The following is a 27,477-nucleotide window of genomic DNA, read 5'->3' as shown; positions in this document are numbered from 1 at the left end:
ATGGCATAGGTCTTGTTAGGGTTGTGTTTCATAACATAAGAACCATTATCACAGCAAAGAAACTGTATACCACGCTATATTATCAGGTTATTGAATTTGAGTTTTATCCCTCAGCAGGATTTTTAAGTGGCAGGGAACAGAGCTATTTAAATAAAGCTGGATAGCTTCTTTGTCTCTGGAAACAGCACATAGCTCCTAGACTTTAGGGCCATCCCGGATGCTGTGTAATCACCCAGATTTCCAGTCCTTTGACACCAGCCTTCCTCCACCTAAGTAGAATTCATCATGCAAGCCATCCATTTAGGGAGTAAAGGATATGATTCCACCATGAAACAGTGTTTCTTGTTAAAAAGGAAAGAAAAAAAAAAGAGAAAAGAAAAAAGAAAAAAAAAGGGGGCAAGCAGCCACACTGCCTGAGCGATGTGCGATCCCGCCGGCCACCCTTGTTCCTGGAAAGGAAGGAAAGCAGTGGAGACCGGCGGTGGTGACAGCTTTCGGTTTTGTTTCCTGAGAGCCCGCGGCTTTGACGAATGGAGAAATCTCCCGGAGGGCTCGCTGTCCCGCTCCGGCTGAAGCGCTGGGAAACACGGGGCTGGGAGCACGGCGCCGGGGCTTTTCGGGTCGGCTTTCCGCAGAGGGTCACAGCCGGGAAGATTTCCCGGCGCGGTCTCCGCCGACGAGCCCGCAGCGGGGGCGGACGGGGAAGGCCCGAGTCGGGGCCGGGGTCTAACGCACCGGATCCAACCAGGGAGAGCGGGCCGGGACGAGCTGTGCTGGGGCGGTCGCTGCTCCCCAGAGCCCCAGCGGCCGCCGCCGGGGGAGGCGGCCCGCAGCGCCCCGAGGCTCTGCCAGGTAGGGAGACGCCAGGCTGGGGGGGGGTCGGCCGGGAGGGTCTCTGCCCGCCCCCCTCGGGTCTGCTATCTGCCAGGGCGGAAGCGGGTGTTTTTTCGCCACCCCCCCGCCCCGGCACCTCCTGCGCCTGAGGAGGGGGAGGCGGCTGGTCCCGGGGCCGGCGAGGGGCGCGGGGCTGCTGGCAGCAGGGCCCTCGTCCTGCCCTGGCTTGTCCATGGCACAGGCAGCTGCCGGAGCCTTCCTTGAAGGCTGCTCCGGTCATATGTTTTGCTTAGGAGTAGCCAATGACAGGCAAGACTGAGGTATTTCTCTGGAAAATCTGTTGTAGAACAGAGGTAAAACAAACCAACAAACAAAACCCCCCACCAGCCGCAGTGTATTGCTATGCTGTAAAATTGTGTGTCTATATAGATGTGTGTGTGTATAAAAACAATCCCTAAGCAAAAAAACCCAAAACCTGTCCTGGTCTTTTATTTGCTACTAAATACTTAAATGGAAAAAGCAACCCTATCACCTCAAAACAAGCAATGAAAGAATGGGAACTAAATTAATGACATTGAAAGCTAGCTACATCAATGATTTCTATGGTCTCATAGTATTTTACAAATTGGTTTCAGTTTCTTCTGTTGTGTCTTTCTGATAAAATATAATTAAACCTGTTTTTAAGCACAGAAGAAATCAGTGGAAATTAACCTTCATCAGTTCTACCTACTGTGGAAATCCACCCCCTCAACCTCCTAAGGTAGTTTCAGTTTATTAGAACCTAAATGTTACATTCAGCTATTTGACATACCACTGTCATCATGTTTCTCCCACGCACCAAGTAAAAAAGTTAACTCTTACTAGTTCTGTGTATTATATGTTTTTGCTTCCATGACAGATACTGTGAGTGGGCTGTCAAGTGGAAAGAAGGAAATATTTCCTAAAAAAACATTTTAGTGGTGGTCGCTTCACAGTATTTAAACTCTTCTGAGAATCTCAACCGTTTTTTGAGATATGCAAAGACAACTTAAGTAGGTGAACTTACACTGAAACATATCTTTAAAGTTGTATTTGGTGCTGTTGACCAGGTTATCCCACTACGGTGCACAAGTTCCTGTGAGTACATCCTTTGGCTTCTAATACTTAGGGGGTGGAGGGGTGGGGTGGGTTCTGTATTGTTGAATGACTTCTAGAATCAAGGAAAAGAAAAAGACAGTGCTCTTTATTTTTTGCTAATAAACTAATTAATTTTTTGCTAATTAACTAAAGTTAAACTAATGCACAGCCTTAACAACTCTTCTTGCACTACGCAGTGGCAAGGCAAGGGGCCTTCATTGTGCTCAGGTCTTGGAGAGAGAATATCTGTTCTTACCAGAGATGGGTAGGCAATGCTCTTCCCATTATTCCTACATATGACCTTTGCAGACATGAGTAAGTTGTGCAGAAATTTCCAGTCATTGTTAGCAGCTGTTTGACACCACTTGAGATTAGTACTGTAGGGACCCTGAGTTTGTGTAGATGGGTGACCTCTTGCTACTGCTATTCTGAGGTCTGTTGCTTACATATAGCTTTGATCAGATGACATCTTTCTTAAAATGCCTGTGGTATTTTATGTACTAATTTTCCCAACATTTCTGTCTCTGGTTACAGTGAACCACTGTTAGCAATAGAGAATTTTCCCTAGTGGGGAATTTTCCAATAATGGGGAAGTTTCCTAAAGAAGTAGGTGGAGTTACATCAACATTTAAGTTCTGCTCTTCAGGCAGATAGTTCTGTTCTTCCTGTCTTCTTCATTTGATTGTGAGGGAAACATACAGCAGCAATACTGAGGACGATTTTGCACAGTGAATAACTTTTTGCTTTTATAAAACTGTTTGCCATAGATGTCAGAAGCCAGCAGGAGGAGAGAAGGGACATTGTGGTAGGTTCTGTAAGAAAATTAGAGAGAAGATTGCAGCTTTGGTAAAGATTTTTGGCATTTAGGTCTAGAGCTGCTTCATCCGATCCAGCCAGGGAATCCTTCTGTGCAGGGTGAAGCAGGAGAAGGGTCTGTAATGGTTATTGCAGCAGGTTTTTTCATGTGCATCTGGATTTGACCTGGACCTACTTTTTTTTTCTCTGAAAGTGAAAAATTGAGTACAGCAGCAGACTTTCTCAGTCTTGAGGAATTTTGTAAGTAATAGTCATACTTCTTTTGTGTGTAGTAAGGCTTGTTTTCTTCTACACTGGGAGAAAGCATGCAAATTAAAGTTAAGCAATTGCAGGATACAAGCATGGGTCTTAGAACCATAAAAGCTTACTTGTTGTCATCAATCTTCCAGAAGTTAATCAGAACACCTCTCCTGGAGTTCATACCGATATTCAGATTTCCTGACAAAAAAAGTGGGTATGGGTTGCATGCATGTGTATGTATATCTTTCCATGACTGTAGTGCACATGCTATTTGTTCCAAGCAGTCTCTCAGCTACAGCCTCTACTTTAAAAAAAGTAGAAAGTATTTTGGGGCTGAATGTGCAACAACTCTGGTCATTCTGGCATGGGGAGTGCAGAGAGGTGCCAACCTATACCCATCAGTCTCAGTGGCTTGCTCTTCAGGCTTGCCTCTAGAGTAAGTGTGATCAGAACACAGTTGTGAGATCAGTATGCATCTATCCTGTTTGAGAAGCTTTACTCCAGAGCTTAGTTGGTGCTCTGGACTGCTTGTTAATCAGGCAGTGGCATCATGATGGAGGCATTCTCATGCACACACATTGCCAGAAACTCTTAGGTTCCAGCAGGATTAGGCAGCAGTTTGCTAGTGCTTTTAAGAACATCACTTTTGGCTAAGGAATGAATTGGGTACCTCACCACATTAAGAAGTCTGGGATTTATTTATCAATGAAACAGATCTTTCACCCTGAGGATCTTATTTGTATTTTCCTATCCCTGTTAGCAGAACATCCTTTTGTAATTGCTCATGCCTGCTTAACAATGTATTCGATTGACTCGCTTTCTCAGCTCCATCTGTGTTGCCTTCTGCAAACCCATTATTAGGATCAGGCAGCAGCAAGCTGAGGAAAAAAGTAGCTTGAATCAAATCCTTACGAGGAGTCTAATTCCCTTTAACACTGTAAAGGCACATGTGTCTTATGATTCAGGGCAATATTGTTACTTTATTATTATCTTAAAGTTGACAACCAAAGACAGACAAAACATCTTACCAAAAATGGTAAGAGTTGCAGTCCAGATAGATAGAATTTCATCAGTTAGGAAGTGTGCGGGGTATTACAGTTGCCTAATTTCTTACACAAATGCTGAAACTACTACAAGAAAACAGTTGAAGGCAATCTTTCCTTACTGTTGTGGCTATTTGGGTATCCAAAATGATGGCTTCTTTTAGATAAAATTCTACAGTTCTCTGTACTCACAAAAGACTTCCACTATAGTGAGTTTGAATTTTTCTTAAGAGTAATTTGAAAAATTATGGCAGTGTTTGATACTAGTATTGCTCTGACTTAAAATGCAGACTTAGCAAGTGCAGTGGGTGTGTGAAGGTTAAGTATGAAGTCACATTAATCAGTGGTTTATAATGTCAAAGTGTTGTGTAGGAAATTTTCTGACAGAAAATTGAGATAATTTACATGTTCAGAGGTAAAGCAGCAGAAATTCAAGAAAATAGATTTTATTTGTAGGCTGGTTTTGTCACTGTTTTACAAATGCACTATTGTGTAAATACACCTTAAGTTATTAATTACTGCATGAATTCTGTTCACAATAGAGGTAACTTCATGAGCCCCATGATAAGTACTGTGAGACCAGGTGTTATAAAACAGGGTATGTTCACAGTATGTTGAAGTAAGGCAAACAGGTGGGTAAGAACTAAGTTCTATTTCTTCCACTGAACACGTATAGAAAACTCCTGAATTCTCTTCCTAGCAGGAGCAACACTCCCTGCTACAGTTTAGAGGGAACAATTGGGTATTGGTGAGTATTTATTTATTAATTGACAGATAGTGATGAAGCATATATTTTGCCATAATGAAGGACAAATGTTTAAAGCAAATAAAATTAGATGTTCTTCCTGGACCCATGCAGGTAGCTTTCTGCCTGATCATCTATGGTAGTTAAAGGTGCAATTTTACCATGTTTTCATCCAGCATGAAATTCAGTGCACTCTGTCCATATCCATATGTGTGGAGTGACTACAAAGTGATTTACACAATGCAAGTTACACTATGAGCAGATATTTATATTTGTCTATTATTTTATCATTTTAGGTTCTATCTACATCATGGAAAAGCCTTTGCTTTTGTATGTATTTTTATTCTACTGGCATTTCCTAAATGGTAAGAAGCTGAGTCGTAAGAAGCAGTAGAACTGTTTAACTTATGTTTCCTTTCCATGTATAAGCACAGAAATGTTAATTCCTCAGTTTTCCTTCAGGTGCTAGCATTTGGGATTTTTTTCTTAATGTTTTAAATAAAAGGGTCTCAACATGCTTTTACATTAAACTAGATATGTGTGCTTAATATGTGCGCTTCGATATGGGGCCAGGTTGAAATCCTTGTCGGCATTTTGGCATAGACACCATTTCAGACAAAGTACCATTTGCATTACACAAAAAGCTTTATTGGCACTGTCAGACCTAGGAATTGTCATGTATTCTTGTGTGTAAAACCAATTGACATTTACAGAACATTCTCACCCAAAGCACTAACAATTGCCTGTAACCGTGGCAGTGTCTGAAAGCAACAGCTGAGGGGCTGTGCACACATTTAGTACAGCAACATGCTGCATGTGTGCACAAAGCAGGTGTCTGCAGGTATAATTAGCCCAGTTTGTCCCAAACTTGGGCAAGTGCATGCAAAAATGTTTAACTTTTCTGTACAGGGCAGACACTTTTGATCCTTAAAATGTCCAATGTATATGGTAAGACATGACTTCAAAGATTAGGCTTATAACTGGAAAAATAAGTTTTCTTCCAAATTTTGTTTTTCAGCTTTATTCACGGTTGAAGCTCCCCAGTCACTCTACATTGTGGAACATGGGAACAATGTGACCATGGAATGCACATTTCCAGTGAATGGGAAATTAAAGTTTACAGATTTAAGCGTCAGCTGGGAAAAGAAAGATGAGTTAAAGAAGCAGGTTTATGTACTTCTCAAAGGAGAGGAAGACGTCAAAAGTCAGCACAGTGACTTTAGGGGAAGAATAAAATTGTTGAAAGAGAATCTGAACTTTGGACAGTCTCTCCTTCAGATCACTGATGTGAAGCTCAGAGATGCAGGGTTTTACCTCTGTGTTATTGGCTACGGGGGAGCTGACTACAAGACAATTAGTCTGAAAGTTAAGGGTGAGTGCGCTGCTGCAGGAGGTTCAGGGATATCTGATACTGTTAAAAGACTTCGGAATTGTCCCTGAAGTAAGACATGTCTGGGTTAGCATTTGAAGAAACCTCCCCAGAGACAGGAGCCGCCTCACGGCCCTTGTGCAGCTGTATAACTTTGTGTTTCTCTCTAGGCTGAATAGGTTGAATGTTCTGTCCTTTATTTTCCATACTGACATATGAGGCATGGTGTTGCACAACCATTTAGACAGGACAAAGACTAGAAAGTTAATGCAATTTTCTAAAGGGTGTCAAAATTGTAATAAATCCTGTACTTCCAGTTACTATGGAGAGACACAATAGTGCTATTTACTTTTCCTGTCAAGAGTATTTACAAAATCCAAGCTGATGTACAGAAACTTGACACAAGGGCTGGGGGGAAAGAAAAGCTGGCTTGCTACTATATGCTATTCTTCTAGCTTACTACTAGTAATATTTTTCTTCTATTTGTTTAGCTCCTTATAGAACTATAACCCAAGGAATTGTGAGTACAGGAGACAATGAATGGAAGCTGACATGTCAGTCAGAAGGATACCCACAAGCTGAAGTGATATGGCAAAACAGAGAATATGAAGATTTGACTGATAAGGCAAGCACAAGTTACGAAACTGGAAGTGACCAGCTCTATCGTGTGACAAGTACCCTTACAATCAAAAGTAGGATTGATGAGATGTTTTACTGTATATTCTGGAATAAAGAGCTGCAAGAAAATACATCTGCCATTTTACACATAGCAGGTAACATTTCTAAATTTCATTTATGGTAATACACTTGAAGGTACTATGTCATTTGGTCCCAATTGAATCAGCCATGATTTGTTTCTCTTTCCTATCTTATTTTGAAGGGCTAAAAAGAGATACCTGTGTTGTTAAGTTTTGCTATTAGTGTACACTTCCACCATACTCACATGTTCATCATGAATGTGTGGATGGAATGCAAGGATCGGAATTTTGCATAACCTACCGTTATGTGAAAATTGAGTCTGAGAGTTAGAAAAAGTTCCATTATTTGAAAAGCATGTAGTTCCAAGCCTAGAAATTAATCCTTCCCACATAAGTTAAACACACCTTCCAAGAATGTTCTGTTTTGCTGATCATAACTGTCAAATAAATTTGAACAATACAGTCTTTTCCTGCCACTACAAACTTTGCTTTGAGTGTATTTAAAGATAAATTGTACACAGATTTTTTCTTTCCTCATAAAGTCTGTATTGAAGGGAGATGCATGAATGGAGAAGAGCAATACCATTTCTCATTAGACCTTTTAACCGGGCACCACCCCTACTGCTTTTGCTTTTGGTTACTGTTTTAATTTCTGCATTGTACCCTGATACGTTTGTGCAACCAAACTGGAGACCTGATCCAACTCAAAAATAGTATTTCTGCTTATTAGACTTACTTGGTCAGGTCATTTCCCTGGTCCTGTTCACCATGCAGTTTTAAAAACACCTGTGCTGGCACACTTTTTGGGACTGAAAAGAGGTGGAAACAGGCACCTGAAAGTGAGAAAATCAAGTCATCCTTTCAAGGAGAGGTGAGCAGGCAAGTTTGGTTTTAACAAGAAATGCCTGTGGGATTCAACAAAGCCACTTAGCCTTTGCCTGGAGAGCTTTACCAGATGAAAGGGACTCTCTGTTCTCTTTCTCAATCAGCTCTTTCCTGTAGTCCTGATGGGAAACTAAGCTAGATGTAATACTTTGTACCTTGGTGACAAACAGGATTTGTGGTGGGAATCAAAGGCACTATCACGTGGAATGCAGGAAGCAAAAATAAATATGAGTATGTTTTATCTTTTTTTTTTTTTTTTCTTTACTGGGATAATGAGATATGGTGAAGTGCATCATCAGCACCTGACCCTAGACACAATCTAAAAATGCTGTTATCATGTCTGAACTGCTCATAGCAAAAATAATATGGTGAAAATGAAAGGAAAAGGGAGAAGTTTATAGAATTATGTAATGTTTTTCCCCTACTTGCTTTTCTCGAAGATTCAGCTGATGGTGTTCTGTGGACTGAGAGCAGACGCTTTGTTGGAGCAATACTCATTGTGACTGCTTTCTTTGGATCAGTGCTTCTATTTGTGCTCTGCATAAGAAAAGGTATTTAACTTACTTTAGTGTATCTCAGTTATTATCAATGTGTTCTGTTAATTCATCCTTACAGAGGTGGAATGACAGAATAAAAGTCTGCCTTAGATCTTTCATCCTGAAACCACTAATTTTTTTACTACATTGTTTATTTCTTTATCTGACTTAGTTAAATACTAGCAAGTTAGTGGAGTGGAACGGGTAGTAAGCCCCTCATAAACCACTTACCCATTCATCTCTATTAATTTTTCTTATAGGTAATGATGTAGAGTGGCAAGATTAGTGTCTAATCTGTTCAAACATCAAAGCACAGCTTATGGCAAAACAGGAAATGGAAGTTTCCTATTTTGTGTCCTCCCTTTTGATTGAGGACTAGCATGCTGGGAGCAGACAGGGCACTGGAGGTTTTTTAGGTTTTTTTCCCTGCATTCTCTGAAAAATTTCACTGAACTGTGAGCACATGTTTTTTAAAGTGATCTAATTGTTATGAATTATACATATATCTTTATTCTGGTGAAAACACCATAAAAATGGTGGATTACACCAAGTGGTATGTCCAACGTTTTGAGTCTGAAAGATTTTTCTTTGCAAGAGGGAATATTCCCATTGTGGCTTCACACCACTTGATTCATTTCCTTGTTACATTTTGAGCTTTTTCAGTTCACTTCACTGACTTGAATTGGACATTTTCAGCATCACAGTATGCTGAAGAGCTAAAGCATTGGTGGTCATTTGTTTTTACTTGCTAGTTAACCAAAGGGAATACTTGGAGAAATAATTTTTAGGGTATCTTAGCATGAAAAGAATACAGTTTGTCCCCCAAATTGAAGAAAAAATGTTTGAAACATGCTGCTTGACCTGAAATAAATACTGTTAAATTTTTTTTTTTTGGTTGGTTGGTTGTGGGGTTTTGTTTTTTTTTTTTGGGGGAAGGTAGGTGTGTTTGAGGATTTTATATTCAGGGGTATTTTTTACTCTTCATTTGAACAGATATAATAAAGTCATGCAGATCTCAGAACATCCATAGCACTTATTTGAAAATGTCAAAAGGGAAGTGTTTTTGCTGAACATTCTGGGTTTGGCCAGAACTCTTCCTCTGTATAAAAAATATGTGGAATTTTTTAGCTGATGTGTAGCTACTTCTTTTTTTTCCCAAATAACTTTTTAAATTTTTTTTTTTGTCAAGTTGTCTGCAGAAAAAATGTACAAGAGGCATTGAAGCTGATACAGTGCTCTTAGCATTGTAATATCATACTGGCATGACTCTGTAAATTATTACCAGAAATGCTCCAAAAACCTAAACAAGATAGTTGACTAAATGCTCCTCTCAAAATTCTTGAATTTTATAGGAGGTGTAAGTGTGTGTAGCTAGCTTGAAACTCCACTGGAACTAATGCAAAGGCTAGTTGTACTATCTTTTTTGAAGTGGTATCTCAAAACCTTCCACACTAAGAGAGGTGTGCTTTCTGAGGCGGTATAGCAGAACAGTTGGTTTTCCTGTTTGTGAGCTCTCTTTTCCACAGTGAAAACCAGAAACCAGTAACAGCCCTAATTTCTGTCTGGAAATTACACAAAACCATATATAAGCAAGTATGTTCAAGTTCCATAAAATAAATACAAGATAGAACTAAATGTGGATATTGGGTATTTTGGTCAAAACCTCATCTCCTGTGTTGGTGCTATGGAAACATGTCCTGGGAGAAGTGTTCATAAGCTTAACAGGCTTGCAGGTGATGCTTACAGGCTGCAGAAGGCAGAAGGTGTAAGAATATTCTTGCCCTAACTGCATGACAGGAATAGGAGCAGAACATGAAAGTGGAAGAAGGGACAGCAAAATCCTTGACTTCTCAGAAGATTCCCATCTGGGGATTTCAGTGAAGGTCAGAAGTTTCCTGGGTTGCTCATGTAATATTTATTGTTTGTGTGTATACATTATAATGTATATACATGTCATGATGTATGTGATCATCATGATTATGTTATATATGTGTGTGTGTGCCATAAACTACAAGTTGATTCAGAAGCTAAAGTAGTAGCAACAGGTTTTTCTTTTAAAATTCAAGCTGTCTTAGATGACTGGACAAGCGATTCTTTCAGAACGGGACCTCCCTGGCATATGGGCTTTTTTCCCCTCAAAAAAACACTAAGATGATCCCCTTCTTGTTCCCTGTTGCCCAACATGTTCAAATTCTGAGTGAAAATAGATAATGGACAACCATTTGAACACGTATTTTTCAGTGGTGTTATTGTAGAGTATCAATGGAGTACTGGGTTAGGAACAAGGAAAGGAAATTGAAAAGGAAGTTGACAGACAGGGGGCACTGAAGAATATGTTTTAAAGCCTTTGAAGTAATGGAGTGTTTTGAGAAACAATGACTACACTGTGTTAAGTATGCCCTTCCCACAGTGTGCTTAAGCCCCCACTAGATCTAAAGTATTTTGTTTTCTTTTTGATTTTGGTCTCTTATTTTCTTTCAGCTAGAGCAAATAAGGACAACAGAACAGCTGTGGCTAATTCATCAATAGCAAGTATGTACATACAGCATAAATCTAGCTCAGTGTGATGCATGTGCAAATAATTGCTTGAGAATTTGCTTTGTAATGGTGACAGCCAAGTGCAGATTTACATTCCAATTTAATTTTGCTTTCTATTTTTCATTTATGTAACAACTATAAATTACAATTGAAGAGTGACTTTTCATTACTATGTCAACTTCTTGAAAGGAAAATGTGAAAGAAAAGCATACTTGTTCCAGGAGCAGATGCAGTCCTGATATGTACAAGAAAAGGACAGAGTGGTGTGCTGTGTTTTGAAAAGTCTGTAATAGGATGGGACATGCTCTCCGGAACATATACCTTAGGATGGCAGCACATCCTGGTGTGCAGACTCTGTGCTGCAATTTCAGCCATGTTGTATGATCCTGTGTTTTCTCCAGTATTATAGTGTGCATTTGAGGGTCTTTGTCACAACATTGAGGACAGAGGGTTTGGCCCTGTTGAGAGAAACGCAGGAAGAAGCTTTAGCTTCCCTAACAGTTTATTTTTCCTCCTGTTGAGATACTGATGCTATTTGTTATGAGCAATGCTCAGTGAATGGCCAGTACCACCATTACAATGCGAAATGGAGGAAAGTGTGGAGAGACTTAATATTTACAGTGGGAGAGAAGAGATTAGAATCCTTTAACCTCCTCTTATGATGGCTTATGGTTGTTTTGGGGTTGGTTTGGGCTTATTTTTATTTTTTGCATGGTTTTATTTGGAGACCACTTCAAATTATTTCTGTGTGAAATTTAGATCATACTGGCAGGTGGTTTTTTTTCCTAAGAAAACCTCTCTTGACAATACGTGCCCAAAATTGACACAACATTTGGTACTAATCTCTTCTGCTGATCTGCATAAGTCACATAGTTCCTGGCCGGCCTGAGATAGCAGCTTTTAACAAAGATTTATCACGATATGAAAAGTTTAAGTTATGCTGACTGTTATCTGTATGTATGTCATTTGTTTAAAGAGCTGCCAAAAGATAAGGATACATGTGACTGCCGAGATGCTTCTTCTGAAGACAAAGAGCTGAAATGTAAGTTTAAATGATAAAGAGAAAAAAATAGTAGCAAACTGCACACAGCCTAAATTGTCCATGGTCATCAGAGCCTCAATTCACGGTTGGTATATTTAGTCCTTTGTTTTAACAGACAGAGCCTTCAAGAGAAGTACACAGTCCCATTTTCTGTCTTACAAACTCACCATCATAACATTGCATACTAGGAGTTATATCAAATAATTAACATGGTTTTAAAAATAAAAAGAAAAGCCACGCCAAGGAAAATGTGATGCGGAGATATATAACAACCTTAATTAGTCTTTTCTCTAGCTCATACTTTTGCCACAGAAACAGTTGTGGGAGCACAACTGAGGGACTGGTGATGGCAATGGGGAGAGAGACCTTAACCCATCACGACTCAAACAAGTCTCAAGCCATGAGATTCTGACTCAGCAAAGCGAGAAATTAAATGACCAAGTCTCTGAAACATACTGTGGTATGGGACAGAAGGGTGAATTTATTGAGGTTTTCCTTTCACATTCTTACTGACTTTTAAAGCATTTGTATGATTTACGTTCCAAATCCCTCCCTGCTACACTTCGCTGTAGTAACCATAAACAAAGGTAAGCCTGCTGGTCACACAGGTATAAATCCCTAAGCCAAAGAGTTAGGGCCTGGGAATATGATGCTACTGACAGATAGAGTGCTGAATGTATCTGAAAGACTTTAAAAGACGATTTTAAAAGAATGAGGGACTTAAGTGATTTCACTGTATTTACTAAGGAGCACTTCCCACCGGTGTGCTTGAACGACTATTTCATTTCATCCCAGGATCATTTTCTTTTTATATTTGACCTTTTTATTAATTTTATTTTAGATCTTTAATTTTGACAATGAAGGAAATTTTTTTGGTACCTCCAAACTCTAGGAGAGTCCCAAAGCCTTAATATGTTCTGTGACTTCATCATTTTGTAATTTGATAATTTTTTAATATAATTCTTCCTTTTACAGATATGCAAATTGAGGAGACCTAGAGAAAGCAGGGGAAGATTTTTCCTCTGTGGTGAAGGTTTGACAGCTCAGATGTTCTGTGTTCTGTCTATTGAGGGGGATATTAATTTTTTGTTTTTATTCTGTGATGGCACTCTTCTTCCATATCATTGTAACTCAGGAAAAACTGCAATGAAGTTAATAGAATTACGGCATAAAAAGTCCTTGGATTCAGGCTTCTGTATATGTGACTAGGTATGGAGGTATTTATTTAAATATCCAGGTTTCTGCTTTCTCAAGTTTATGCACTTTCAAAACCACATTTCATTCAAAATTTCTTTAAGGTAAAGCACTTTAGATCTATGACCATCATGAATGTCATAGCTAGTTCTTGAATAGGTCATCTTCTAGGCTTTCTTTTTTTTCTTTCATTCTTTCTTTTATTCTCTTTCTTTTTTCCACCTGATCTCTCAGTTCCCAGCAGAGATTTTGTTTTCCAGCTTGTGAAGATTTTTTTCAATACTTTTGTCCTCATAAAGATGCAACAAGATAAGATGCCATACAGACAAGGCATTTTCTGTCCTTACTGTAGATCTTAAAATACCTTACTGTAGCTAAACCTGAAACAGATGCTGTAATCCTCTGGGCAACTATGGTTCAGAAATTATTAGGTAATACTGATCAATAATCTTGATCTCTATCTCTGAAAAGTGTTTTGGGGATTTAATTTCCTTGTGATATACCTGGCACTGCTTGGTTACTGTTCTGATTTGGGGATAATGCAACTCTTCGGACATTGAGGAAGAACAGCTCTATTTGGACTGTCTTTTCGCTCATTTTGGGAACAGAAGAAAGAGAACCTTCTCACTTCTAGGACATGAAATACATGCTCACATAATTACTTAAGCAATGCTGAGGGAACATGCTCCTGGATCCCACTTCTTAAGCTATTGCTTTGTTACATTTTGTTACATGCATAGCTTTTTTTGGGGGGGGGGGTCATACACAGATGAAAATTATTTATTACAGTGCTATTCACAATTATATTTTTTTAATAAAATATGTTTTGTTTTTCTTGTGTTTTTTTCTGCTTTCTTTGACTTGTCAATAAATAGTATTAGCACTACTTGTGCTTTTTCTGGGAAAATCAGGTATCTAAGATTTGGGTGTAGGATAGTGTCTATACCCATGTCATCCTTCTAATGGCTCCCACAAAGAAGAGACAGTGGAGATTTGGAGTCTCATTGGGCTTGGGTTTTATAGAGTTATAGAATGGTTTGGGTTGGAAGGGACCTCAAAGATCATCTAGTTCCAACCCCCCTGCCACGGGCAGGGACACCCTCCACTAGACCAGGTTGCCCAAAGCCCCATCCAACCTGGCCTTGAACACTTCCAGGGATGGGGCATCCACAGCTTCTCTGGGCAACCTGTTCCAGTGCCTCACCACCCTCACAGTAAAGAATTTCTTTCTAACATCTAGTCTAAATCGACCCTCCAGCTTAAACCCATTACCCCTTGTCCTTTAGCCTCCTCTTATGATGGCTTATGGTTGTTTTGGGGTTGGTTTGGTTTTTTTTTTAAATTTGTTGTACGGTTTTATTTGGAGACCACTTCAAATTATTTCTGTATGAAAGTTAGATCATACTGGCATAAATGAGTCTGTTGTGCAGTCCTAAGGATGTGATTGCAGTGCTCAGCCCAGGGCTTTGCTGCTGGTAGTATTCGATCTAGCTAATTGAAAGTTGTGTTTAATACATCTCAACAAGCTCCCCTATGTAGTAGGATAGGGAAATGCATCTCGGAACCATAATGGCATTGGTAGACCTAAGTTAAGTAAAATAGTTACTATAAAGTGATTTCCCTATTTCATTGCAGAGCCTGCATATTCTGATACAGATTCTTGTCATTTGATTCTTCAAGTTCTATGTGAACTTGAACATCCCCTCCTGCTTCCCAAGATGCGTTTTGAGGCCACAGTCCAGGTGTCACTGAAGGTGATGGCCAATTTTTAACTATTCCTGGAGTGCAAGGATGGCTTTGAAAATATTAAGGGCCATTTTTAGAAAAAGCACTGTGTCACCTCAACACACAAATGTAGTTTCATATCACCACATAAATAATTCTCCTTCGAGACAAGCTCTTAATTTTCTACTTCCTCTTTGACGCTGCAACAGCTGTTTGCATATTAAAGTAAAAGTGAAAAGTCTACTCTTTTTAGTTATTATCAACCTTCGCAAGGCATTAGTGCATGTTTAGTCTCATAGAACTGAAGTCGATGTCTTTATCAAGCTCCACTGAACAGAAGAAACTGTTACATTTCTCTTTTCCCCGCTGGAGTAAAGGTAGGTTACTGTTGACAGTGCTGCGTATCAGATGAGTAAGATAATGAAATGAGGGGATATAAATATATTTGTAAATTCTGTAGCTGAACTGTACCATCCAAAATGCCACTACTTGAATTCTGGAGTGGTTGATAGGAAGCTTGAGATTTTGCTACTTCATTAGAAAATTAGGATGTGTAGTGGATAACAGATGATGTGAGAAGACCTGTCCTCTCTGAATAAGCTATACTTTATATTTCTCTGACACCCAAACCAGAACTTGTTTAATCTAATTTTATTATTTTTACAAATTAAGCTTTTAGGATAAATTAAGTCTCTCTGCTTAATTTTTATAAATACATGGAGACAGGCCCACATGCTCATCTTCAATGCCATGAGTTGTTTTGGCACAATTACTTTTCACTCATGACAGAGGGAAAATATGGACCTGACGGAAAACACAATACATTTAGGTCATGAGAACTAGGTGAGAGGAAATCCTTCCTATCCTAACATAAAAAATGTAGTTAAACACAGTATTTGTAATAATCCTTTTTGCTTCAGTTAACAATTTTTGCATGCTACTTCAGTGTTTTTGGATATCTGGAAAATGAAATCCAGCAGGAAGCTGAAGCAGATTCAGCTTCAGTAAGCTACATTTTGCTTCCTAAGGGCCAAGCATTGTTAGATGCCCAAAAGTGCTCAGAAAAGCTTGGTTCATGTGCACAATCTAAATTGGCTTATTGGTATTTGTGTTCAGGACTCATTCATTTGAAAAATGTAATTATGAACCAGTCTGGTGGCCTGTTTTGTGATTTAATTTAGTAGAATGTGAATGCTATTACTAATAACAATTTGTTGGAAATAACGGAAGATCAGCGAGGAGGATTACAAACATGCTCAAGTGACCTGCAGGTGTAAAAACCCACATCTATCATACTAATTGTTGTTTAGCCTTTGTGTGTTGGACAAGTAGAACATCTGTGTTTAGATAAAGCAGGCCTGTGATAGACTCAGAGGCACCCTATCACACATGCTGGAGATTCCTGCCCTGCTGTGGGAAAAATCAAAGCACAGTGCTAAACTACACCTGCGCGAATCCCTGAAATACAGGTGAAAACAGCAGGTTCGGTGATCTCTAGCATGGGCTGAGCTCCGTGGTGCCTGTGTCCCCGCTTGTGTGCCTCTGCCTGGGTGCTGGTTCAGGGATTCCCCAGTTTGCAAGGTAATGAAAATAAATTTACTCTTTGCATTTCATCAATGGTTTTGTGGTTGTTTCTGCATCCTGCCTGTGCTAACCCCACACAATTACATTAAAGAATAACTAATAATAAGAAAATTAGAATCATTGCTATTGATTTGCAGGGCTTTTCATGGACCAGCATGCAACATGTGTGTCCCTTTTGGCCAAAAAAGTAATTTTAATGTCCCTGAGTGACGTGTACTGATGGTGCATCATCCAAGCATAGGCTAACCAGCAAAATGGCAGAGATGTTAACAGTGGAACTTCTGCTTTTGTAGATGTCAGCAGTGGGACTTCTGGTTTTGCAGCATCTTGTCTCTGATTCTCTGTCTCCCTCTCCATATTTCTCTGGTCTGCAATCTAGTGATTGCCCCAGACAAGTCCCTGCCAGGTACTGCTGGGTTCATGAGATGCCCAACACAGGTCACCACTGACTCTTGGGCAATTGCACTGAGCTTTCTGTCTCCCTGTCCCAAAACAGGAACGCATGAAGAAAACCTATCCAGCCAGAGCTGGATCAGAACGAGTAGAAGATGGTGATGGTGACTGTGAAGTAACTTTGGGGGGAAGGTGGGAAGAGAACAAGGAACACTCTTATTTTCCTTCCAGAAGAAGTCTCAATACCTGCAAGGGAACTAGACACCTAGATGCAGGGGAGGTAGAGATTCCTCAACAAACAAGTGAGGATGTTGTGGATGGAGTAGGCAAGCAAAGAGCTAATCAGAAGAGAAGGAACATAGCAATCATCAAAACAAGGCTTCCCTGAGGACTTTATGCAGGTAGAGGGTCTTCCTTGGCAGGACACTAGTATTCCGCAAAGGCATTTGCTAGGAATTACCATGACTCCAGCTGGGACATCCATCTTTTACAATGTCTCTGGCAAAGGGTTATCTCTTGCCTTTCCCAATTCAAAATGCCTATGGGCTCTGCACAACTTGCATATCATTCATATTTTTCTGCTTTTTTCTTCATTTTGCCGTTAATAAATAATTTTTAAAATGTTACTAATTGCAAGGTGTGCTTGCATAAGTGCTTCTCCCTAAATAGGCTATTTATCTTAGTGGGAGGCCACAGAACAAACAAGGCCTTTGAGAGTTGGTGGCAGCTGGAGGGTGAAGATGGAGTCAAGAGAAACAGTAGGCATAAACATCATTCACGAAGAAGTGCCTTAGGAAGATGTGATTCCCACATTCTCACATACTTTAAAAAAAGAGCACAGATCTCAGTTTGCTGCCATCTTTTCCCCTTTGCTTTTATTGAAAGTGTTAGGACATCAGGCAAACTTGATTTTAATTGTAAATCTTAGGTCAAGCTCAACTCTGCCCCTATGGACTTTTCTCTCTCCTACAAGTGTCCAATATCCAAGCCATTGACTTCTGACAGCTGCCAAAGACATCATGGGAGCTTTTCTGGAAAAAGTTCAGGCTGCCCAGGAATTACTTTATGTGATAAGGCTACACAAGATAAGTTTACTGAGAAAAAAAAAAAAAGTAGTGTAACAGTGTTTTTGTTGAGGTGGATTGCTCTGCACCAGGCAGCAGGAGGCATGATTCCATGGTCAGAGTCAGACTGGAACTGTGAGGCAGGCAATCATCATAAATCCCCCCAAACCAGCCAGGATTCATGGGACGAAAACCACAACCATTATTTGTGTGGAGCTAGAGCACAATTCTCCCAAGTGATGAGGAACTAACTGGAGACAAAAGAGTATGTGTGTCCTACCTGTAGCACTAATGCATCCGAGAAACCTGGGAAGAGAGCACTGTACCCTCTTTCATGTCTCCCACTTATAATGTGATCATAAATTAAAAGATACAATGATGAACTGCAGTATGGAAGTAAATAGTACCGAGTAACAGTAAAATGCACAGACACGTCCATTGATAAGGCGATTTAATAGAATAGAGTACTTTGTGTTGGAAAGGAGCTCTGGTGGTCATCTAGTCCAACCTTTCACTCAAAGGAGGGCCAACTTACATCCAGTTGCCCGGGCTTTGTCCTGTCAAGTGTGGTACATTTGCAAGGATGGAGAGTCACAACCTTGCTGGGCAAGTGTGTTTGACCACCCTCATTGTGATTTTTTTTTTTTTTTTAATAATGTGGATATAGATGAAAGTGAACAGGAAATGTGTTCTGCAAATGTTAGGTAATCTTTTGAAGAATTCTTGTAAAATTAACCTGATGAAAATTAAGAAAATGTATCTTGATAGTTTCATGAATGCAGAACAGTCCTTATAAGTGCAAGTTCAGATGCCAAGGCTGTATACTGTTCTAAATGGGTATAAATCTAGCAAAAAAACCCATGGGTTTAACTAAAAGTAGAATTTCAGCACATGAATTTTACAGAATGCTTTGAATAAACTTGTTTGTATGCATGTTCTCAGCAATGCAGAGCACTGAGCTCAGAGGACGTTCAACATAAAACATGAAAATGAAACTGGAACTGCTCACAAATTCCTAAGAAACTTGGTGGTTTCCTTTTTAGCTAGTTGTTGCATGACATAAAACCTGAATAAGATCAGCCTACAAGCTGTGCTATTGGTGCATGTTTTAAACCAATCATGAGAACTGGAGAGTTTCTGCTATCATGCAAGTAGGACAGAGCTCCTTTGTAAGACTTTGAAAATCTTAGTGGTTATGTGAACCTGATTCTTCCAATGACTGCATAAAGATCTGATGTAAGTATAACACTGCTAAAATGCAAATCTATATTTACTGTATGTATATTTACTGTATCTGACTGGCGGATTGCAGACTTTTTTTTTCTGAATTCTTAAGATTTGCTTAAATTATTTTCAAATTATTTGTGGGGAGTGGACTCTGATTCTTAACCAGAGATTGGGTAAGTCCTGATCCTAAAACACAGGTCCGTGTAACTTCAAACCCTGGGCAATAAAGTGTTTTAGAAGCTGAACCTGTCTTGCCACTCAGTCTTCTGTCATAGGCAAAGGTGCTAGTAAGCCTCTTCAGCTTATGCATTAGGCTACTGCTGTTTGTAAACCTTTCATTCTGAATTTCAGGGAAGACTTGTAAGGAGAAAAAAAAAAATCTGTATATATTTATATCTATATGTTCCTGCTTACTTTCTTCTGGTTGTTATTAAACCCTTACCTGCAGATGGTAAGTTGTTTTGATTGTACAGCAATCTTGTGGTCTTTCACCCTCTGCTTTTCCCAGGAGGAGTACAGGCTAGGAAGAGGAGAATTTCTTGTGCTTCTCTGAAAAGTCTTTCTTTCTGTAGAAGATGGAGATATAAAAGAAAATTTGCAGTGTATTGTGCTGAAGTGTTAGCCTGTATTCTTCAGTGCTTCTGCTAAAAGCTGAAAGGCATGTGTTCTCTAAAATACACAGCTGCATTTTAAATGTAGTTAATGACATTTTCTGTAACAAAATTTCAACCCAATCTTATCCTAACATGGCAAAAAAAAAAAAAAAAAAATTCGAGGTTGTGTTAGAATTATTGTATTTGATGTTGAACAAAAAAAGTGAAAGAGAAAAAGATAAAACAGCTGACAGTTAAACAATACAGGGAAAGTGAAAATTCACAACAAGGGTGAGCAAAGAAGAAAGTGAGAAATGATATCTCTTCACCTGAAAGCTGAAGTGGGATGGAGAGTAGACTGAAATGATGCAAATAGGCTGTCACATGTGACGTGAAATTAAGACAGAAAGCAATGGACCCAGTAGCAGATTGACTGCATAGTGAGGTGGACAAGGGACTGCAGCAAGGGTGCAACAGCAGAGAAGGAACAGCAGGTGAGAGGGTGTGTGGGTGAGGTGGGTTGGAGAGAATGAGGCCAGAAAAGCATGTCCACAAGAAATATTAAGACAGGCCTGAGAAATGGACTTTGAACAAATATTAAAATGCATTGCTAGTTTTTTTATGAAATCCCTTAAATAGAAATAAAGTACCTTCTTTCTGATGGTGAGGTATAGAACATATGGTTTGTGTGAGGATCTAATGTTGCTTTTTTTAATTTATTTTCTGACCTAGGATTTTTTAACTTTTTTTTTTTTTAAATGATCTTTCAATGAAAGGAAAATGAGCTCAGTCATTTCATGAGGAGGTTGAAAAGGTTGTGTCTTTTTTGCACACATGAGAGTGTTGAAGGGAAGCTTTTGAAACCACAAGATGCACAGAAGACAATGGAGTTTCAGTAATAGAGAAAGACAAAGAAAGCAAACAGTGACTGGAATTCCTCAATCTTTTGCAGTGTACATATGCTTATGAGAAGATAGTCTGTTTTCCAACAAAATGAGCATAAAACTCAGTTTCATGCAGGAAGATCTGAATTACATCAAAACAGTCTTAGGCATGAGAAGCAGTACAGTCCCATTAGCCTGCTCTGATGCTTTCTTTCAGCCAAAAGGAGCTAATCATAGAATCATAGAATCATAGCATCACAGAATCACAGAATGGTTTGGTTTGGAAGGGACTTCAAAGATCATCTAGTTCCAACCCCCCTGCCATGGGCAGGGACACCCTCCATTAGACCAGGTTGCCTAAAGCCCCATCCAACCTGGACTTAAACACTCCCAGGGATGGGGCCTCCACAACCTCTCTGGGCAACCTGTTCCAGTGCCTCATCACTCTCATAGTGAAGAATTTCTTCCAAATATCTAATCTAAATCGACCCTCCTTCAGCTTAAGGCCACTGCCCCTTGTCCTAGCACTCCATGCCCTTGTAAACAGTCCCTCTCCAGCTTTCCTGTAGGCCCTGTTCAGATACCAGAAGGCTGCTACAAGGTCTCCCTGGAGCCTTCTCTTCTCCAGGCTGAACAATCCCAACTCTCTCAGCCTGTCCTCACAGGAGAGGTGCTCCAGCCCTCTGATCAGCTTCGTGGCCCTCCTCTGGACTCTCTCCAACAGCTCCATGTCTGTCTTGTGCTGGGGCCCCCAGAGCTGGACGCAGTACTCCAGGTGGGGTCTCATGAGGGCAGAGTAGAGGGGCAGGGTCACCTCCCTCCACCTGCTGGTCACACCTCTTTTGATGCAGCCCAGGACACGGTTGGCTTTCTGGGCTGCATGTGCGCATTGCAGGCTCAAGTTGAGCTTTTCATCAATTAATACCCCCAAGTCCTTCTCCTCAGGGCTGTTTTCAATCCATTCCTCACCCAGCCTGTAGCTGTGCTTGGAATTGCCCCAACCCATGTGCAGCACCTTGCACTTGTCCTTCTTGAACTTCATGCATTTTACATAGGCCCACCTCTCAAGCCTGTCAAGGTCCCTCTGGATGGCATCCCTTCCCTCCAGTGTGTTGAACGCACAACACAACACAGCTTGGTGTCGTCACCATTCAATCCCACTGTCCATGTTGCCGACAAAGATGTTAAACAGCACCAGTCCCGACACTGACCCGAGGAACACCACTCATCACTTGGACATTGAGCCATTGACCACAACTCTCTGAGTGCCACCATCCAGCCAATTCCTTATCCACCAAGTGGTCCATCCATCAAATCCATGTCTCTCCAATTTAGAGACAAGGATATCATGTGGGACAGTGTCAAATGCTTTGCACAGGTCCAGGTAGATGATGTCAGTCACTCTTTCCCTATCCACCAATGCTGTAACCTTGTTGTAGAAGGCCAGGAAATTTCTTACGCATGACTTGCCCTTAGTGAAGCCATGTTGACTGTCACCAATCATCTCCTTACCTTCCATGTGCCTGAGAAGTTTCCAGGAGGATCTGCTCCATGACATTGCTGGACACAGAGGTGAGACGGACAGGCCTGTAGTTCTCCAGGTCTTCCTTTTTTTCCTTTCTCAAAATGGGGGTTCTGTTTCCCCTTTTCCAGTCAGTGGGAACTTCACCAGACTGCCACAGCTTCTCAAATATGATGGAGAGTGGCTTAGTCACTTCATTCACCAGTTCCCTCAGGACCAGCGGATGTGTCACATCAAGTCCCGTGGACTTGTGTATCCTCAGGTTCCTTAGATGGTCTCAAACCTGATCTTCTCCTACAGTGGGTGGTTCTTCATTCTCCCAGTACCTGCCTTTGCCTTCTGCGACTTGGGCGGTATGGCTAGAGGCGTTGCCAGTGAAGACTGAGGCAAAAAATTTGTTGAGTACTTCAGCCATCTCCATATCCTGGGTAACCAGGTCTCCCGTTTCCTTCTGGAGAGGGCCCACATTTTCCCTAGTCTTCCTTTTATCACTGACGTACCTATAGAAGCTTTTCTTGTAGCCCTTGATGTCCCTGGCCAGATTTAATTCTATCAGGGCTTTGGCTTTCCTAACCTGTTCCCTGGCTGCTCGGACAGTTTCTCTGTATTACTCCCAGGCTACCTGCCCTTGCTTCCACCTCTGTAGGCTTCCTTTTTGTGTTTGACTTTGCCTAGGAGCTCCTTGTTTATCCATGCAGGCCTCCTGGTGTTTTTGCCTGACTTCCTCTTTGTTGGGATGCATCGCTCCTGAACTTGGGGGTAGGTGATCCCTGAATACTAACCAGCTTTCTTGGGCCCCTCTTCCCTCCAGGGCTTTGTCCCATGGTACTCTACCAAGCAGGTCCCTGAAGAGGCCAAAGTCTGCTCTCCTGAAGTCCAGGGTAGTGAGCTTGCTGTGCACCCTTCTTGCTATCCTGAGGATCTGTAGCTCCACCATTTCATGGTCACTGCAGCCAAGGCTGACCTTGAGCTTCACATTCCCCACCAGCCCTTCATTGTGGAGAGAACAAGGTCCAGCATGGCACCTCTCCTCATTGGCTCCTCTATCACTTGGAGAAGGAAGTTATCATCAATGCATTCCAGAAACCTCCTGGATTGCTTATGCCCTGCTGTGTTGTCCCTCCAACAGATATTGGGGTGACTGAAGTCCCCCATGAGGACCAGTGTTTGTGAACGTGAGGCTGCCCCTATCTGCCTATAAAGGGCTTCATCTGCGCGGTCTTCCTGTTTGGGTGGCCTGTAGCAAACTCTTGGTTGACTTATGGGTCAGGATTAAAGGGAGGTCAGGGGCAGGTCACACTGTAGTGGGGGTCTGCTACAGGCTACCCAAACAGTAAGGCCATCCAGGCAGGATGCCATGTTAACACAGCTTCATTGCTTCTGGTGTTCAGATGAGTTTATCTTTCTGGGCATTGTGTTGTGCTTTGTGCAGGCACTACCTTTGCAGTACAAAAATTCAGAGGCTGTAGAAGGAGAGGGAATAGGAAAAGATCTGAGCTGGCATCTGTAATGTTATAGAATGTGTCAGAGGCAGAGCAAAAATATTGAATGTAGGAATGAACAAATCAATACCAAGATCAAATCTATAACACAGTCCATCAGCTCAGGACTCCTCACCAGTCTTTCAGATCACCTGTAATACGTTGTTTGCTAAAGTGCACTTGACAGTTTGTGTGGAGGTGGCCACCTGGCCAGCCCAGTGATGTTACTGTCCTCCTCCCCATTCCCAGCTGTGAAAATGCAATGTTCCTGCTTTCTTCCAGGAACTTTGTAAAAACACCTGTGTTATACCTGCTAATACTGAGCATGATCACATCATAAGTGCTGTCAGTGTGCTAACTTGGTCTACAGGGAAATACAATACAAACAAGGGTTTGTTACAATCCTTACTTAACTTTAAAAGGATCGAGTACCCTTTCCTTAGTCCTTTAATCCTTTAATCTTTCAGACTGAAGTCTGAGTGATTATTATGAACTTCTATGCATGTTTGACTTCTGCTTTAAACCTGGAGAACAGCCAGTGTGCTTGGAAGCTTGTTTAGATTTTCCAACAGTTCTGACTATTCTAGTGGAAGATATGCTCTTGATTTACAAAACTCTCCTTACTTACTGCTGCTAGGTGTCATTATGTAAATGCTAAATGTCTTTACTGTTCTTAATCAGCCATTCACTGGAATACAAACATTTTAATAATTGAAATTATGTTTCCAGGAAAGGAAATGATTTGTTAGACTATAAGATCCCTGAATCAGTGACTGTGCCTCCGGTTGTGTTCATTATGTGGACAGCATAAAGAAGATTCATCCTGCACGGGATCCTTTGTTATTCTTGTGTTGGCAGCAGTCATCACAGAATCATAGAATGGTTTGGTTTGGAAGGAACTCTTAAAGGTCATCTAGTCCAACCCACCTGGAATGAGCAGAGACAATCATAGCAAGGCTACTAACCAAAGGTAGTGCCAGAGGGTCTTGTACTGAGGTCTTATACTAAGATGCTCCTTTTACCTAAGAAAAGCACTATGATCTTTCAGATACATGGATGAATTCATGGAATTTAATTCACAGTTCACATTATTTGGATGTGGGCCTCAATCTTTATTACTAAGGAGTAGATTGCAAAATATTATGTAATTTCTGCGTTCCTTTGCTTACAAACCTTTCTGCCAATTCTTCACTATTATCAACACTGAGGTCAAATCAGTCTTAACACTTCTGACCAGACTGGTGCCAACCTCCCTTGTCAGCTCACTGTGGTTCACAGCCTGAGTATTCCCTGAAAATAAGATCCAGTAGGCATAACAATAAACACGTGCCAAAGAGGTCTATACAAAGCACAGCTACTTAAAAGAAGTATCCCAGCTTTTGCTTGAGAGTGCTGAAGTTTAAGCATATAGCAGAGTTTGATGTTGCCCTTCTGTCACCACTGTTACCTCCTGAAGGCATCCATCTAACGTACATCTGTTAGGTCAAGCACCTTTTCACTTCTGCCTTTAGAACTGAATGAAGTCTATACCTTATGTTAAAAATTGAATACATTGAAAACAGTATTGGGGCACAGGCCATACAGCTTGTGCAGTTTGAAATGGGAATGCCAAGTCTACCTTACCAGGAGAATTTTAGGCAACCACTTGAGGTTTTATGTGAACTGGTGCATTCCATTGGCCAAAAATTAACTTTTTTTTTGAGATGAGTGTTATACACCCTGTGGGTATATGAGCCAGGGCCAGGACTTAAGTCATAGACATGATCAACTGAACCAAAAGGATGAAAACTATACACAGTGTCGTTTTGACCTTTGGTGCAATTTCAGCAATCTATTATCATTGCCCTCCAGATTTCACTCAGCATTCACTAAGAAAACTTATCATAATATGTTCCTTGTGGGCCAAAAAGAGTCAAGTACGGGTTTCAACTTAGTATTTTCAATAAAATAAAAAAGATGTCCATGCATATTGTCATGTGTTTGTTTTCATTGTTCCCATTCAAACTTTTAGTCTTGGGCCCTATATCCTCATTGGAACTATTACAACTCAAAAAAGTCACGATGGTTTTTTACGTATGTGATGCTATGGTTTTCACCACCTCAACCCTCAAAGGTTTATTCAGCTTCATTTTCATAATCATGCAGCACTGTGTGAAAACTTGCTTTTTCTTCTGCAGCTTGGTCTGGGAAATTAATTTACTGACATGATCCGAATTACTGTTGAAATGTCATGCAACTTCCTCCTGTTCTCAGATGTGGATTTCAATTCCTGACTTTGCTGCCAGGACCACTAAAGGCTGATTTTTATGGTGCAGTGTTCCTGTGTTAGATCCCTATGAATTTCTAACAGACAGATGATGAATACGCTTTAGAAATGGCCTTTTGCTTAAAGGGAAAAAAAGGCAGTGCTGTGCACAAACTTGTTAGGATTGTTGTGTACACGGACTACTACACAGCAAGGCATGACATATGTTTTCTAGGTAGGCCGTGTGGATAAGTGAGCACAGCAGGAGATTGAGGACAGTAAATTTCTTTATAGTATTAAGTGTGAGACACTGTGGTGGCTACATAATGAGTGACAACCCAGCTGTCAGGGAAGTACAGGATCTTTGTTTCTGCATCCAAGAAATGCAGATACTGATGCTGATATTGTTTATTAGCTCCTTTCTCATACAGCTAAAATAATTACAATTTATGGCACATTAAATAGTGGCATCTCAACACCACCTTTAGCTATGATATCAAAAGATTAATGTCTAAATTTCCAGGAAAAGACCTCTAATTTTGCCTGCTAACTTTGATAAACCTTGAGCCTGAGGTACTTGTGAGGTACTGAGAGCTCAAAGGTGGAAGCAATCAGAAAAATTCAGCACCTGAGAAAATCAGAGCCAGAATGTTTCAAGTTGAGCCACAAATGAATGGGGAAGTAAAATTAAAAACCCTCTCCAGTAAGTCTAGCTCTGGGGAAGTCTAAAATTGCTCCTTTTCTTCTTTACTTCCTTATGCTTATTTCTGGATCTCCTTCACTAATTTTTCAGATTATACTATATGTTAGCATGCTTAATCCAAAGTAATTCTTCCTTATTATCTATTATCACATTAATTTTGTTATAAATGTTGTCCCTGGTTTGGGGGTTGGTGTTTTTTGGGTTTTTCGGGTTTTTTTTGTTTTTTTAGTTATGTTGATCTGTATACAAAAGCAGGAACAGTATTTTGTGTGTTACTGGAACAGGAAGATACTCACTCTAAGCTTGGGCTTTCTCTTTTTCTCCTTTATTCAGGGCTTTTGGTTTACCATCAGTAATACAAGATACTTTGTACATGTCAGGCACCGTCACATGCAAAGTGAAAGAATTAGCAGCACTATGTCTTAAAATCTAATCCATTCTGAAGCAAACTTCAATTTACCCACCCTAAGATTTCCGATACCTCACACTGAGTTACAGGTATCTGTTGCTCTTGAGGTTAAAGAACTCAGACAATAAGTATTCTCAAAAAGGTATGCAAAGCAGAGCTGAAACAAAATCAGTGTTGGCAATCTTCTAAACTAGATAGATGTTAGTGCAGGCAGTTAAAAAAGTCTGCTTGTGCCCATTTATGAAGCTCTCCTGCATGTAAGAAGCCAACTGCAACTGATTGTTATTATCCACGGGTAGAGTTTCAATGTGAAGTTGGTGTGAAAGCAGTGCCCTGTCAGACTACTTCAAACTGCTTGCAAGCTACAGATCCTGAAAGCCTCATGGGTGAAATTGCGGAAGTGTTTTCTTTTCCTTCATTGCCACAGGTCAGTGGTTCGTATTCCATGTGTGTGCATGGCCTGTTTTAATCAGGATTTTCTTTGTTTCTAGTGGTAGTCTAGTGTTTGTTTGGTTTTGCTGATTTTCAGCTGCAACGGGCTTTGAAGGCTAGCATGGCTCTAATCCATCTCAGCAGAAGGTAGTTGTTGCA

The 27,477-nt window shown here is 40.5% G+C and overlaps 1 protein-coding gene and 1 long non-coding RNA gene across 5 annotated transcripts in view; both read left to right on the top strand.

Moving 5' to 3' along the window:
* Positions 1–400: 400 nt before the first annotated feature.
* Positions 401–27,477, top strand: part of CD274 (CD274 molecule) — a 34,005-nt gene continuing 6,928 nt past the window's right edge. The window contains exons 1-10 of one of the 4 annotated variants that reach the window (XM_075741041.1): positions 401–852; positions 1,525–1,594; positions 1,733–1,950; positions 5,091–5,159; positions 5,813–6,166; positions 6,655–6,936; positions 8,187–8,297; positions 10,764–10,814; positions 11,797–11,862; positions 12,838–13,890. In XM_075741041.1, coding sequence (XP_075597156.1) covers positions 5,105–5,159; positions 5,813–6,166; positions 6,655–6,936; positions 8,187–8,297; positions 10,764–10,814; positions 11,797–11,862; positions 12,838–12,860 — 942 coding nt within the window. In that variant the 5' untranslated portion in view covers positions 401–852; positions 1,525–1,594; positions 1,733–1,950; positions 5,091–5,104 and the 3' untranslated portion in view covers positions 12,861–13,890. Of the gene's footprint in view, positions 1,595–1,732; positions 1,951–5,090; positions 5,160–5,812; positions 6,167–6,654; positions 6,937–8,186; positions 8,298–10,763; positions 10,815–11,796; positions 11,863–12,837; positions 13,891–27,477 lie in introns of those variants that run through there. The other 3 variants (XM_075741040.1, XM_075741039.1, XM_075741037.1) reach the window with 3 other exon arrangements.
* Positions 14,239–27,459, top strand: LOC142599586 (uncharacterized). Its single transcript, XR_012833155.1, has 3 exons — positions 14,239–17,159; positions 18,866–19,058; positions 26,811–27,459. It is a non-coding gene; the product is annotated as an uncharacterized LOC142599586 (long non-coding RNA).

This window comes from Balearica regulorum, chromosome Z (assembly GCF_011004875.1).
Source record: "Balearica regulorum gibbericeps isolate bBalReg1 chromosome Z, bBalReg1.pri, whole genome shotgun sequence".
NCBI lineage: Eukaryota > Metazoa > Chordata > Aves > Gruiformes > Gruidae > Balearica > Balearica regulorum.
The sequence above is the reverse complement of the archived record's forward strand: the minus strand, read 5'-3'. Positions and strand labels throughout refer to the sequence as shown.